Source organism: Protobothrops mucrosquamatus, unplaced genomic scaffold (genome assembly GCF_001527695.2).
Source record: "Protobothrops mucrosquamatus isolate PMUCROS unplaced genomic scaffold, P.Mucros_1.0 scaffold_225, whole genome shotgun sequence".
Classification (NCBI taxonomy): Eukaryota; Metazoa; Chordata; class Lepidosauria; order Squamata; family Viperidae; genus Protobothrops; species Protobothrops mucrosquamatus.
In genome coordinates, this window is record NW_015386301.1 from 1,055,679 (window position 1) to 1,072,430 (window position 16,752).

At 37.3% G+C, this 16,752-nt stretch overlaps 1 protein-coding gene across 1 annotated transcript in view; it reads right to left on the bottom strand.

The window, feature by feature from the left end:
• PTPRD (protein tyrosine phosphatase receptor type D) overlaps window positions 1-16,752 on the bottom strand; it is a 282,311-nt gene that overhangs the window by 221,573 nt on the left and 43,986 nt on the right. Inside the window, exon 2 of the mRNA XM_015828512.1 lies at window positions 9,150-9,295. Coding sequence (XP_015683998.1) covers window positions 9,150-9,295 — 146 coding nt within the window. The remainder of the gene's footprint in view (window positions 1-9,149; window positions 9,296-16,752) is intronic.

Genomic DNA, 16,752 nt, shown 5'->3' on the forward strand with positions numbered 1-16,752 from the left:
CGGTCACCAGCGTTGCGGGGGTGCTCTCTCTCCCGTACCCACTCACCTCCCCCCTACCTTTCCTCCAACGGGGGGTCCCTGAGGGCATTGGGGGCCCATCCCCTCCGTGCCTGTGCTCATGTCGTTCACTCCCCCCACTTTCAACTACCGTATCCAATCCCCCACCACCTCCCCACCATCCTTCCCATTTCATCTGCTCCACTCCCTTGCTGGCTACCACTCTCTCATTCAATCCTTCCTCCCCCCACATCCGATCGCTAGTCCTCTCTCTCTCCCTATCCTGGTTTTTGGTTTTTTTTAAGACGGCAATAAGATGGATGCAGGAGTAATATTCTCACCTGTTTTGAAAATTATAGTATGTCATGGAGGTTATGTGAATTGAGTGTTGACCCTGACTACAGTAACAGAGAACCATCAATGGAGTCTTGAATGGTTTGGAGAGTTGAAAAACTCTGGAGTTGGGAGAGCCTGGAGTGTGGAAAATAGCAGCAATGGGACAAAGCCCAGAATGGAGGCAGATTGTGGAGCTGTTGGATAACAGCATAGCCTTATTGGGCTCTCCTGCGCAGCAAAGATGCAGAATGGCAGCTGGTGACACCTTCTCTGCTGCATGGAATCTAAAGCAACACTGGCGCTTCGCAGATCAAGCTACTTTTTTATTCAGTTGATGATGGCACAGGGCTGGCTCCTGGAAGAGCAGCAATATGGCAGGAAAGCCTGCTGAACAGCTTTGACCACCAGAGGGATGGGAGAAAGTGGAGGCTTATTAGACTGGAGGACTGCAGGTTTAGGGCAATGGCACCTTGTCAGGAGAGGGGAGATTCCTATTAGTCAGGTAATTAGCAACAGTGGAAGCAAGAGCAAGTTGGCAGTTGTGATTTAAAGCCAGCTTGCCTCCTACAGCTTTCTCATTTGGAACCTTAGACTATGGTCTGCAATGAATTGCAGATCCCAAATCAACTGAACTGGTCAATATCACTGTTCCCAGCTGGGAAAGATCAAGAATGGCTAAGACTTACCATGTGTAGTGATTTTTGAGCAAAGGACCTTTTTGCCACTCTCAAATGAGAGATTGGGAGGGGGCTTTACCTGCAAGGCTCATGGGGATAAGCTTTCCTTAATCATCTGGGTGAGAACAAAGTGCTGGGCAGGGGGAGATGAAAGGAGTAAGTGAGGAAGGTGATTGGCTTAGGTGACTGTGCTGGGGCAGTGAATGCTAGGAAGAAACACCTCTAATCAGGTTTATTCGTCTCTACTCTCATTTGTCTGCAGGTGAATGTTATTGCACGACATTGGAAAAGGAGGAGGTACCAAAGGGAGGCTGGTGGGGGGAAGACGGGAGAGGACAGGAGAAAAGAATGTGGTCACAGGTATGGGAAAAGATGTTGGGAGACAAGTGGCAGCCCATTCCTGGGGAAGGTATTCCTGGTGCTTAAGACCTATACTGTGTTCTGGCCCTCTGTGGTCAGTCCCAGATCCTGATTTCAGAATTTTTGTGTTTCTAGATTCTGGCTGATTGGAAGCCGCCCAGAATTCGAAGTAAGATGAGTGGCTATATAAACGTTTAAATAAACAATAAATATTTCACATATATTAATGGCCATTTCTTCCAATTAACATTAGCAAATGGCCCTTCTATTAAATTCATCTATATTTTATTTCCATTTCCTAAAAAAAACCCTTCTAATGAGTCTTTTTCCAGACAATTAGACGACATCTCTACTGTTGTGCTTTATTATTACCAAACTTACTCTGCTGCACCCACCAAATCTGGAAAAAATATTCTGGCAAGAATCCTATGAAATTTAATTTTCATTGAAAACACAGAAGACAGCTGTCTGACAGAGATTGGCAAGTTTTACCCAAACAGAATAAGACCAGTGACTTATAGACCACTTTTTCCCTTTTGAACTTATAAAATATAGCTATGTAGAAAGGATAACTTAGCCAGCTAAGGTAATTTTGCATTTAATGTAAGAAAACATCTTTGTATTGTAAATTTCTCCACACAGAAAAAGTTATATAGCAAGCTTATTAGATTGCAGCACTGTATTATAAATTGTTCTCACCTGAATCTTTTATCTATATTCCTATTTGCAACAATTAAGGTAAAGAAGCTTTCTTGATTTTCCTAATGTAATACCTATTTAAGAAGAAGAGGGAAAGCTGCACACTAAAAATAATGTTTCCCATAAAAATATTCTTAGCAATAGGTCAACTGTCTTGAGTTACAAAGTGTGTTATCAGACCATCCCCTGGTCTTGTCTGCAACAGACAATGACATATTTAAAATATTTCTGGCTGACAGACCACTGTCTGAAAATTATGCTCAGGTCATTGATGAAATATGTTACCAAAGTTGCTCCAGTTGTTATTGTTTGTCCTTTATCCTTTCCGTTCTTCCAGAAAAGTATGCAAGGCTGCAAAAGTCAAAGATATTTTGAACTTCAGAGTAGACTCCAAGTTCTAGACAAAATGTTGCCTTGTCTGTTCCAGGGGCTCAACTGCCTCCACTCCTGGCAAGCTGAAAAAATGTGTATTGATTTACCTCTCTTCCTCTCTAACGCCGTAACTCTCACATTATTTTTGGCTTTTCACTCTATTTTCAGATTATCATCTCTGAATCCTAAAATAACTTATTGGATGCCCATCAGATGGCAATATAATCTTAAACCGTTAAGTAAACATAAACATAAACATAAACAACAAAGGTCAAACTGCCTAGTCATAAGGAAATTTTGGAAAATTTTGACATTACTGTGTTAGGCGTTCTAGAAGTTTTGGTTACCTAAGTACTTGGAGAATAATTCTTATTTTGGGCCTACAGGTACAGATAGTCCTCCACTTATAACCACAATTGAGCCCTAAATTCATGCTGTTAAGGAGACATTTATTAAGTGAGTTTTGCCCCATTTTATGAACTTTCTTGACACGGTTGTTAAGTAAATCACTGCAACTGATAAGTTAGTAACCCGGTTGTTAAGTGACTCTGGTTTCCCCATTGACTTTGCTTATCAGGTCGCAAAAGGTGATCACATAACCTCGGGAGACAATAATGGTCATAAATATGAACCAGTTGCCAAGCATCTGAATTTTGATCATAAGATCATGGGGATGCTGGAAAGGTCGTAACTGTGAAAAACGATCATAAGTCACATTTTTTTCAGTGCTGCTGTAACTTTATGAACTAAATGAACTGTTGTAAGTCGAGGACTACCTCTAATATTCAATTTACAACCATTGATTTATCAACCATTTGAAGTTACAACAGCACTGTCAAAAATGACTTATAAACAGTCCTCAAATTACAACCACTGCAGCATTCCCACAATTAAGAGATCAAAATATGGGTGCTTGGCAACTGGGAAGTATTTATTTATTTTATTTATTTATTTATTTATATTTGAATTTATATCCCGCCCTTCTCCCGTAGGACTCAGGGCGGCTGACAATCTATTTAAAATACATACAAAACAATACAAATTTAAAATTAATTAAAAAGAATATTAAATATTTGTCGAATTTAAAATATAATTAAAACCCCCCTAAAAATTACCCTAGGCCAGTCCTGCAAGCTNGAAGGGAGATCAGGGATAACCCTGATCTCTGGGGGCAGTTCATTCCAGAGGGTGGGAGCTCCCACAGAGAAGGCCCTCCCCCTTGGGGTCGCCAGCCGGCACTGTCTGGCTGACGGCACCCTGAGGAGACCCACTCTATGGGAGCGTACCGGTCGATGGGAGGTACTCTGCGGCAGGAGGCAGTCTCGAAGATATCCGGTTGCAGTTGCAGTGTCCCAGGGTCATGTAATTATCATTTGCAACCTTCTCAACTGGCTTCTGATAAGCAAAGTTAATGGGGAAAACCAGACTCATTTAACAATCACATGATTCACTTAACAAACTGTAATGATTTAACAGTTATGGCAAAAAGGTCATAAAATTGGGCATGACTCATTTAACAACTACCTTGCTTAGGAACAGAAATTTTGGTCCCAATTGTGCTGGTAACTATGATTACCTGTAATTTCATTACACAGAGCACCCATTCAGTTGTCTTAGGATTCTATTATATTACATATTTTTATCCAACTTTTGTTCTCCATTATCTAACCACAATATTGGCCATCTCTCTCTTGTAGATAGTATAAACAACCACAGGAACAGGCACAAAACTGCAGAATGGTGAATACCCAGCTTTGAGTACCAAAGATTCTTAATCTATCTTCTATATAAACTCGGTTCAATTACTGCTTTATAAATTTTGTCTCATACTTTTGATATCTGCAGTGGGGTAGAAAACTGAAAATTGTTCTGTCACAGAAGACCATAAATTTACTCTTTCACAGCCAAAGTTAGTGTAGAGCATAAAAGCACATGCAATTTATCCTGAGTTGCTTTCAGCTAGGCACCCTCCATACACATATCCACATTTGAGTATACCTTCAATATAGGAGAATGTTTCCACATCCAACAAAGACATAGATAACAGTAAGATTCTATGCACGGAAGCATGAATGAATGGTTCAAAAATAAACTTGACTCAAAATGCTACCTTCAGGTTATCCTATCTGAGTCTTCACCTTAACAACCAACAGGTGGACAAGTTCCTATTCAGGATTGTGTTATTACATATGTAATGGTCCTATACTTATTCAGAAGCTGTTGAACCTGTGACACTGATATTCTTAATCCTACTGATTTCTCAATGCCTCTAGGAGTCGTGCTATGATAAATGAAGGGGGGAAAAAAGATTCAGTACCAACTAACATGGATTCTATTATATTACATATTTTTATCCAACTTTTGTTCTCTATGATCTAACCACAATATTGGTCATCTCTCTCTTGTAGATAGTATAATCAATCATATCCTACTCACAGCTATACATACATATAATTAGCAATTATATTTTGATCCTTTAGTCTGGCAAATACAAAAATATCAATTAAGTTAACATTGTTGGGAAAAAACATCCATATGTGTGTGTTTGTGTGCATGTGCACATGCACATGCACATGCATGTATGTATATATGTGTGTATATAATAATAATAAAAAGAATAAAATAATAATAATAATAATAAGTTGGAAGGGACCTTGGAGGTCGTCTAATCCAACCCCCTGCTCAGGTAGGAAACCCTATACCAGTGATGGCAAACCTTTTAGAGACCGAGTGCCCAAACCGCAACCCAAAACCCATTTGTGTATCGTCGGGTACCGGGTGGGCGTGGCCCATTGGGGGTGTGGCCCATTGCATGGGCATGGCTGCGGTGGTAACGGCAGACTGGGTGGGACTAAAAAGTTCAATCAATCAATTCCAACTTTGTGAGATCTTATTTTTTCCTGTGAGAAGTTGAAATTGATTGATTGATTGAAACTTTTTTTTTTTTTGCAAATGGCGAAAAGGTTTTATAAAAACCAGCTGAAGGCATAGGACTGGGACGACGGCGCGCATGCCCACAGAGAGAGCTCTGCGTGCCACCTGTGGTACGTGTGCCATAGGTTCACCACCACGGCCCTATACCATTTTGGACAAATGGCTATATGTGTGTGTGTGTATATATACATACATACATACACACACACACACACACACATATATTTTAGGTCAAGTATATAGGTAGATTTTTATATTTAAACAGCCACATGCATTTTTCTATCTGGATAAAAAAATAATAGAAAGAGGAACTTCCAGTTTGCCATTGCAGCCGCCGCGGCCACTGGAAGGCAAGCTCCATCTTCCGCGTTCTGTTTTGCTCCTCTGGGGGACTCTGGAAAAGGTCAAAAGTTGCCCTGTAGGGGCAACAAGCAAGGAGAGAACCCCTGCTTGATTGCGGGAGGGCGGCAGCCCTTCCTCTAGATCCAGGGTAGCCCTCCAAACTGGCGGAGGAAAGACCGGCCATAGTAATATGGGCCATCACTAGGCTGCAGACAGCCGAAGTCAAACTTACCACCAAGCACTTCGAAAGCAACGCAGATGAAACTGAGTGAGATCCAATCTTCTCTTTACCCTAAATACTTTCTTTTCCTGTAAAAGCTGCCTGAAGTATTTTTCCCCCTGTGAGGAGAGAGGGAAGGAAATTTCTATCCCACCCTCTAAGAATAGCAGCGACTGACTACCCAGGGGAATTAAATGTCCCTGAAACTTGGGGACCAAAATTTTTCCTATTTTTATTGGAGACTTTGGCTTTTATCTACAAAAAAGAAATAAAATTGGAAAAAGGATTATAAAAATTTTGGACTTAAAAAACCTTAAACAGCATCGGTGACATCTTGTGGCAAGGTTTGGTATTACAACCTGTTATTTCCTAAGAGAGACTTGGCTCGAAGCCCAGACCTTAGATAAGACTCTTTTGACCTTGGCACCACCTGTGAGAAACTCAGCTGTAAGAGAACAGCTGGGCGGCATAACTGGCCTACTTGAATTGTGAATGTAAACCTTCACTGATTTTCAGAGTTATATGGGAGGAATTGCCTTCCTATCTCTTTATTTGAGGAATATTGGTTACTATATGAGATGATGAAATACCTTGGACTATAAAATCTTGCTTGACAAATGACTTCTACTATAAAGACTATTTACAAATGCGTGAAAGAGCAGGAAAAGATGCTTTCCATGTTGAAAGCAATACATGAAACATTCTTTCAGCTTGTGATAAAATAAGACCTAACATAAAAAATAATAGAAAGATAATAGTAACATAAAAAGGCTCTGCTAAAATCTTTTGAGGGATATAGTGGATGAAAAAATTCTTCACTCCACATTTCACGAAGGCAAACAACGTGCTATCAAATAATGATTGTACAATGTTTATTCTGTCAAAAATCTGAAGGCATAACAGTTTCTGATACTGTGTATATAAATTAAAGTGCTACAAGTTGCAGTTACAAATACGAAATATTGATTGTATCTAAGAAGAGAATATAAATGGAAAGACTAGACGGCCACCACTATGTTTGTTTTGCCTGGAGACACACACATGCTTCCTCTGAAAACATGCAAATATCATTATATATATTTATTAAATTAGTTAATAATAACTAATAATAAATTAGTCAATAAACATAAATTAAATTATCCAGAGCTGAAAAAGATCAGGCATCAATCAAGAATTGTGACAATTCATAGTTTTATTGAAGAAAGAAGTACTTAAGTAAAAATGTTTAATTAATTTAAGGAGTTGCCAACAGGTGCTATGTACAATCTCACGTCTGCTCCAAAGCACACATTTTCTCTTTGATTCCAAAGTGCAGTGCAGTCCCAGTAAAGAACAATTATTCAGGCATATTTTAATTAAATTCTTTTTAGCAACTGGAGCATGATTTAAATGTAGGATTCATAGTGTAATTAAAGACTTATGGGAGCACGGATAGACATTCAAGAAAACTTGCATCAAGAGAATTCATAGCAATGCTGTTCCTGGTCAAAAAAAGGAGAGAATAGAAGGAAAATGCAGCATTTAACTATGGCTCCATGTCAGTGGCTCTCCATCCATTATTCTAATGTATTATGAAATATAACAAAACATAGTGTTTAGTTAATTTGCTTATTATAACATATTGTGAACTGCAGATTCTCATAATTCTTCTGAGTGAGGTTAAAATGTAATTACTATGCTGGTTTTAGGATCAGGATATCTATGGCTGCTACTCTGTCGCTATTACAGAGCTTTCACAGACAAAAAATAACTAGCAGTCAACACATATGATTTGACAATAGGACAGGGGTCTTCAAACTTGCCCCTTTTATGACTTGTGGACTTCAACTCCCAGAATTCCTCAGCCACTGTGCCTGGCTGAGGAATTCTGGGAGTTGAAGTCCACAAGTCATAAAAGGGGCAAGTTTGAATACCCCTGCATTAGGAGCTTAAGAAAGATGATTGAAGAGAGCTTTTGTACATTCTCTTCAAGTTGTAAAGAATCAGTGAAAGATTAAAATAAAGTTTATTTGGAAAAGACAACTGAGAGTTGGTTTATAGTTGAATAAAGCTGAGCTTGGAGCTGTTGAGAACACTTTTTTTTTAATTTCAGGAATCTCTCTTTAAAAAAAAAAAGATCTCGAGGCCAAATCTGGAGATCAACTTATCATAAAGTTATACTGATAAAGATGTAATAAAATGCCAGTAGGATTCTGTAAATAGTGTGGCTGAAGGAAGATTTTAGGCAAAGGTATCTAAAAAGTAAATCAACCTGAAAATCAAGGGCAACCAATAGGATGGAGGAAGAAGAATGTTGTTTCATATTGGTTCTGTCTGGGGGGAATATGACTACATTCAGTTTAGTGAAATCCAGTTTCAGAAAAATATGCTAGAGAGATTTCTTAAGTGTTATCAATTATATCCCATCATATAAATTCCCAGTAAAGTTTAATTACTCCAAATGATATGCAGAGTAAATAGTCTACAGCTACATTTACGCACAAGACTCATAAGAGTTGTGGAGTTTTGTTTTTGGTCTGACTGCTTAGTTGGTGTATAATTGTAAATTTCATTAAAAACTAGCAGGGTTTTTCAAGTCCCAACATTTTAAAAAGGGGCGTCCATGTTGATGTTAGAGGCAAAATAATCAAGAACATGAGCGGCATTCTGAAGGGGAAACACACTATCATAATGTATTGCATAATATTCTTTCAACTTATCTATCTTCACTTTATTTATCAACTTGCATGTTTTCCCATCAGGAAACAAAAAGTGGAGCAGTAATTACTAATATTTTTGATCAAACACTTCTATTTTACTTTCGCTACCCTTACATCACTATTGGCTGCTTTTTAAAACAATCCTCAAAACATTTACTTATTGGATGATAAAATTGATTCTTAATGCTGTTACAATAACCAACTTTATTATGCCCAGTATCATAATTCTAACTCTTTAGCTGGTTTCTACATAGTACTGTAATGATGACCTTAGGAACTATGTACATATTTTTCTGCCATTAATCCACAGGGATGTACATAATAACTACTTCCTACATGAATAGGGAATATTTAAAAAATCATAGCACATCTTTGAAGGATCAAGAACTATAACCTTACAAATAAAACTGAAATTCCTGTTGTTTAAAATTATCCTGTTCAGAAACAAAAGGGAATAATCAAGGAATATTAAAGTAAATGGTTTTCAGAGGAACAGAACAATGGACCTAATACCTCAAATCTCTGATTGCTGACTTTTTTGCCCTTCTTGTTCCAGACAATTTTAGGCCTTGGGTCTCCCGTAGCTTGGCAGATGAATGAGGCGACTCCTCCAGAGACCCCTGTCTGGTCAACAGGTGTTCTTGCAAACTTTGGTGGTGCTAAAAAAGAAACAGTAAAATAAATCTAAGCTGACCAAAATAATATATCAGGATGTCAAAAATATTAAACCAAAACAAAAAATACTAACTTTCAGAGCAAAGTTTTGAAAGAAAAGGAAGGCTGATATACAGATAGTCCTTGAGTTACAACGGTCACTTAGGAACCGTTCAAAGTTACAACGGATCTCTCCAGGGGTACATACAATCCAGTTCCACAGTTCTTATAGTCACCCTTCCACAGTCACATGATCAAATTTTGTGCATTCAGCTGTTTGCAATGTTTTGACATTTTTGATGAAAATTGGCATTTCCAGTTTTCAGCAAAACTAGCCCACAGCAAACAATTGGTTGCCTCAACAATTGTAGTGTTTGCTTAATGATCACTGCAAAAAAAAGTTTGTAAAATCAGGTTAAGTAATGTGAGTGATCTGCTTTACAATCGTCACAACTTGTAATTATAACGGGCAGGCTCCATTATGATCGTAAGTCAAGGACTACCTGTAACACAATTAGCTACATTACAATATGCCAGTTCCAGGCAGGATTTAACATATTATACATGTTGATACTGTTAGAAACCATATACATCTACATATACATAAACCATAAACTAGAAAATAAAATCAAATTGGAGTTCCCTGCTAGTTGTACAATCTTCAATTATAATATCATAATCAATATGCTTTCTTTTAAAATACCACACAAATGTAAAGTCATGTTTAGCAAAGCTTTGTTGATGTAATTACCCAACTTAGAAATTTTTTCTCCAAAAATATTTGACTTGCTCCATAAACCATTTTTATCAAAAACAGAAAACATTAATTGTAAAGATTGTAATTAATAAATTAACAGTTTCTGCTTTTTAAAGACTTTATCTTCCGAAGCTCAAAAATTCAAAGAGATGGTAACTGTAGCCATAAATAAGGAGATTATGGGCAAAAGTTGACAAATCTAAACCACATATTAATGTGTAAAGACATCACAGTGACAGCAAAGGTGAGAACCATCCTGGCATACTATTTTTCCTGTTGTGATACATGGCTGTGGAAGAACAACCATCAGAAAGTTTAAATAAAGAAAAACAGATGTCTTTGGAAATTGTTAAGAATAAGTTGGACTACAAGGAGAACAAATAATTCAATACTACATGAAATAAAATCAAATTGTTCACTGTAAACACTAATAATGAAGCTAGAGCTATTTTGAAGACATAATGGGAAGACAAGTTTATTTGTGAAAAACCTGACATTTGATAAAATGAAAGGCAATCAAAAAGAGCTCAATAAAAGACAAAATAACTAAATGCTACCATGCACTTATAAGAACTGAAAGAGCAACTACTAAAAAAACACTCCTGGTCTCTGTCCTTGGATCATGAGTTGGAAGTGATTGAATGATTGACCAACAACAAACTTCGGCCTCAGAAAACAATGTATTTTCAAGTTACATCTATATTACATTTGCAACACTTATCGAAGAGGGACAAGGTAGAGTGATACGTAATAATGATTTTGTCTCTCCTCTCCTTTCTTTCCTCTCATCCTTCTTCAGATACAATTCAGGGGTAATGTCCGAGGAACTCCTCTCTCCAAATTTCCCTATCTGTATTATATACAATAGGATTAATTTTCTCTTACATTAATACTTCTATTTATCTAACCTTCTCGGTATATACTTCTATAGGAGAGGAGAGAGAAAAGAGTAAAGGAGGGGAGAAGGAAGTAGGAAGGTTGGAGGAGAAGAGGAGAAGTGGGGAGAAAGGGGAGGAGAGTGGTGAAGGAAAGAGAAGAGGAGAGGAAGAAGAGGGAAGTAGGGAAGAAAGAGAAGAAAGGGAGAAAGAAGGTAAAGAAGAAGGAGTGTGGATACAGTGAAAGAGGAAATGGGCGAGCAATACCAAAACTCATGTGTATGTATTTATTTCATTTTATTAAAAGTATCTTATATATAAGAATGTAAAAAGAATGTATGTTAACATCTGATAAATATCACGGTATATGTATGGGGGAGAGTTTGGAAATTTTTTTTTTAAAAAGAATGATTTTGTGTTAGAATAATGCAAGCCTCATAACCATTTTGTGGCGATTGTTGTTGTTAAAACTTATATTGATTGATCTAGTATTAAGCAAGGATCTAATCAGTGGACAACAGACCTGCTGGATGTTTTCTACTCAACTGAGGATAAAAGAGGGAGATCTTGAGATCCATCACAATTGTGTGAAATCGTTTTCACATGGTCATGAGAAAAACAGTCTGATATCAGAACAGGCCATGACCAAAACAAGAGGGATGGAAAACATCCCTACCACCATGGTTCTATAATAGACTGTACATAATCAGAAGAAAAAGGTGCAAAAATTTGAATCTTGATTTTACTATAAATAGAACTTGAATCTCATACATTGCAGTCAAAAGAATTTTATAATGGACTCATTAATTTTTCTATAGTAAATCATTTAAGAAGTATATGCTTACAGCATATGCTTACAGCATATGGAGGCGCAGTGGCTCAGCAGTTAAGAGGCTGGGTTTGCCAGCTGGAAAGCCGGCAATCCAGGTTCAAGACCCAAGCGCCACATGACAGGGTGAGCTCCTGTTCTAGCCCCAGCTCCTGCCAACCTAGCAGTTTGAAAGCATGCAAATGTGAGTAGATAAATAGGTACCACTTTGGTGGGAAGGTAACAGCACTCTGTGATGTCATGCTGGTCACATGACCACAGAAATATCTTCAGACAACACTGGCTCAATGGCCTTGAAATGGAGATGAGCACCGCCCCCTCCCTATATTGGGCAACAACTAGCAGAGTAAAAGCCGCAGGGACTCATTTACCTTTTTTTAATTTTACAGTATATGCTTAAATGCTAATTTATCTACTTATAGTTCAGCTTGCCAAGGGAAACCTACAGTTCAATTCAATAAAATAGGGCCCCTTTATGATTCATTGTGGAACAGAAATCCCAATCCTTGAACTGTACTGAGCTCTGACTTCTGGATAAAGAACTGCCAAATTCCTGCCTCAAGGTTTTGCCTAGTGCATCAACTGCTGTATCTAAAAGTTAGGGGGGAAAGCAGAAAAAATAAAGCTGAAAGCAAGATCATAAACAAACACATCATTTCTATCTAAGGGAAGAAAAATATTTCCATGTACATGACCCAATCACACCAATTATAAAACTGTAACTTGCAGTATTTCATATTTTGATACCTCAAGATAACATGAATTATATATTCATGATACAATAAATAGGCCTTTTCCTGGGAAAAGACACAACTGCTAGAAAAAGTGCAGGCAAATTCTAGTGCCCATATATTTTGAAAATGATTCTGAACACTATATATCCTTAGTATCTAACAAGAAGCAATGGATAGAAACTAATCAAGGAGAGAAGCAACCTAGAACCAGGGCTTTTTTTGTCACAGAACGCCCAGAATGGAGTTCTGGCACCTTTTTTGGATGGAACCTTGTAGGGTAGGCAAGGCGGGTTGTATGACGTGTGTGAGTTCCGGCACCTTTTTTTTTTTTTTTTTTTACAAAAAAAGCACTGCCTAGAATTAATTTTCTCATAGAATTAAGGAGAACATTAACTACAAATACAGCAAGTGCATGCTAACCGAAAACTTAATTTATCAGTATTCCATCCCAGTCTAAAACCTTGCACACTTAATTCATTCAACAAGGAATGGAAAGTGGTTACATTAAATGCAACTACTTAATTTAGGGGCTTTACATTTATAAATACATTTAATTTTCATTGTGGAATTTATAATTAATTTGAATATTTTATTTTCAATACTGATAAGAAAATCAAGATTAATAACAATAACAATCAAGATGAAATTTTCTGTTGATTAACAGAACTGGGCCAACATGAGATCTGGCAGACTTTTTTTTTTCTTTCAAATAGTAAAGTGTATTAAATTAAATTAAAAAGTTTTTTTTATCTATATGGAAACTTTCTAAAACTATATATTCTACCAACAGAGAGAGAATTGACTCCAGTAAACATACAGTATATGCTTATACATAGAATATAAATATGCTGTGTATACATATGCGTGTGTACACATACCCACGCATAGCATATGCCCATGAATTGGCCAGGCTGAATATACAGCTAGTTGAAATAACAAATTAACAAACTTCAGTGAAAATGACAAAGAAGATCCTTATTTGTAAAGTTAAACTTAAATTTAAATAATGCAAATTTGTAATTGTATAATATGCAAAAACCTTTATAAATATATACATAAAAGTAGATTAGTATTATCCGCTTGTTATAACTGTAATTTCATTTCATTCAGAGAAAGCAGAATTAATGGGGGGGGGGAAGGGTCCTGGTTTATACTAACTACTAGATTACACCAATTTTTAAACTGAGAAAAATCCATAGAATATTTGATTTAGACAAATACATCCATTCCCATTAAGAAAACAGATTTTGGATTGAAGTCATGGGGAGACTGAATTGCTCCACATCCTTCAATATTTCAAGATATAGTATTTAAAACTAGGTATGTTTAGGTACTTAGCTTAAACTGAATCACTATTCCTATGAGAGTTTACATTTTTATTAAGATTTAAAATATGTTTTATATCTGTAATTTTTTATCATAATTCTTGTTAGTTAAAATATATTAAAAGACTTATTGTGAGAGGAACAATGATCCATCCACAGAAGGACTTTTTGACAGCTGTTCTTCCCAAGTCATGACTAAACCATTTAGACTGGCTCCCAATCATTCTGAAATTATTATTTTTTTTGGGGGGGGGGAGAGCTCCGGGGTAAGTGGGCAGTGACTGCAACTGCCTTCTTTTGCAGGCAGCAACCTTAAATATTTAGATGATTGAGAATCTCCACAAACATTAATGGATGAACTCCATCTACTATTGCTTTTCTAAGCCCTTTGGGCTACAGATTGTCAAATCTGTTCTTTGTACATGGATAAATCAATAAGAATTACAGGTAACTATTAGGAATTATGCTAAGGATTTAATATTTCATCTAAGAGTTAATATTATTAGGCATATCCAGCACACTTAGTAGGTTTGGTTGCCCTTCATTTCTTTTTAAAATAATTTTCATAGCAGAGACATTTATAGCATTCACTGCTAATTTACTCATTAATCATAATTTATCACATCAGTTATGCTGATCATCATTATAAGCAATTACTGCTCCTTAATTCTAACCTGTGCTTACAATGTACCTGCAAATTGGCTTGTGCAAGAAGTTAATTAGCTTTTATTTCTAAAAGGGCAAGCAAGTGAGAAATGATTTCATAAAATGTTTCTAACTGCTAAACAAAGCTTTCTCTGGAATTTTGCTAAGAGTATAAACTGTCAATCACATAATGCCAAGCCTGACATATTGTTATGAATAATAATACACATGTGATGGTATTAAGGATAATAACTCCATTCAGAAATCTCCAAAACTTCATCCTGAACCTAAGGTTTACTATACAAGTAAGATAAATATCTAGGATAAATGAAGAAGTTTTCACCAGACATAATAACAGCAGTTTTAAAGGATTTTTAAAATTACTAATTATTTTGTTTACCTATATATATTTATAGTGTATTCTTAAATACACTGTGGGTGGTCAAAATTACTAACAGATTTTTACTTCATCTTATTAACCACAATTATGCTATTTATTTTAATCAGTTCATGTGTATAAATTTGTATTCACTCACAGACACTAGTCTTTTTCTTTTGAATATAACCTTTTATACCTATAAAGCATTAATTTCCTTAGGATTGCATTTCATTTTACTAATATATGTTTATTTGTATTTTAACTCTGTCCAACCATAAAGGTCTGGGCATATTACTGGTTCAAAAAACAATAAAAATGGGTTAACAAAACAAAAGCAAAGTTCAGCTTTATAAAACCCTAGTGAGACCACACCTGGAATACTGCAACCAATTTTGGTCACCATACTACAAAAAAGATGTTGAGACCATGGAAAAAGTTCAGAGAAGAGCAACTAAGATGATCCAAGGCCTGGAGACTAAAACATATGAAGAACGGCTGCAGAAACCAAATACTGGTTTTCTATTTCTTCTCTTTCCCTGCTGAACAAAGTGATATTTTTATGAAGTCTTTTTCATATTCTTTTCTTCCTTATTTTCTTGTCNTACTACAAAAAAGATGTTGAGACCATGGAAAAAGTTCAGAGAAGAGCAACTAAGATGATCCAAGGCCTGGAGACTAAAACATATGAAGAACGGCTGCAGAAACCAAATACTGGTTTTCTATTTCTTCTCTTTCCCTGCTGAACAAAGTGATATTTTTATGAAGTCTTTTTCATATTCTTTTCTTCCTTATTTTCTTGTCTAGCATGAGATCTTATTTCCTGCTTTTCACAGTCTTTGTCCAGAGCCACCGTTTTGGCAGGATAGTCATCCCTCACCAGCATAATTCTTGGTTGCATCTTCTTTCCTAAACTCCTAGTCTGTCTTTCCTGGCTAAGTCATGCTTCTCTTCTACCACTGCCTGATAAGTTGGTTCCACCTTAAAAGTAATGCTCCCCTTCGTGGAATGCCAGATTGTGCAGAAGTTCTTTAATGTCAGCACTGCTCAACTCAGGAAGCTTTTAACTCTTCTCATACAAAATGATTCAGTACTTATTGAATCATTTTAAATAATTGATAGATCACATACTTAACAGGAATCCAATGGCCATATACTAGCCACCAAAAATTGCACTGATTGCTATGGGGAAGGGAAGGGAAGGGAAGGGAAGGAAGGAAGGAAGGAAGGAAGGAAGGAAGGAAGGAAGGAAGGAAGGAAGGAAAGCACTATTAATGGAGTATGATTAAGTGCTTCACATTTACTTTTAAGTTCTTCTAAATCAGGAGTATCAAACTGCCGGCCCGCAGACCGGTTGCATCATGCGGAGGCCACACCCACCCCAGCTCTGTCATGTGACACTGCAAGTTTGACACCCGTGCTCTAAATGAAAAAATAAACTAATTGCCACAAAACTGTATGGCTTTATCATGGCAACAATCTAAACAAGTCATGTTTAGTTAACGAACCGAATCCGACCGAACACAGGTAAGGATACATGTTAGATCCTACCTTGTGGCAATGAGGGTGGCAAGGTCTAATTACTACTCCACCCTCATTGCGTCATCAGATAATCGCCCAGCCACCCTCTTCAGGGTGACCCGCTCCCTCCTTCAATTGAGGGGGGGGACCCCCTGGTGGGGAGGGCTGAGGATTTTGCACAATATCTGTATGACAAAGTCACTCGGATCCGAGAGGGGTTGGACTCCGACTGGGTGGCCCCGGGGGAGGTGGCGGGAGCAGGTCTTGAGACTATTATATGGGAGGAGTTTGACTCTGTGGCTCCCGAGGATGTGGATAGGATCCTGGGGAGGCTGAATGCAACCACATGTTTACTGGATCCGTGTCCCTCCTGGCTGGTACTGGCGGCTCGGGAGGGTAC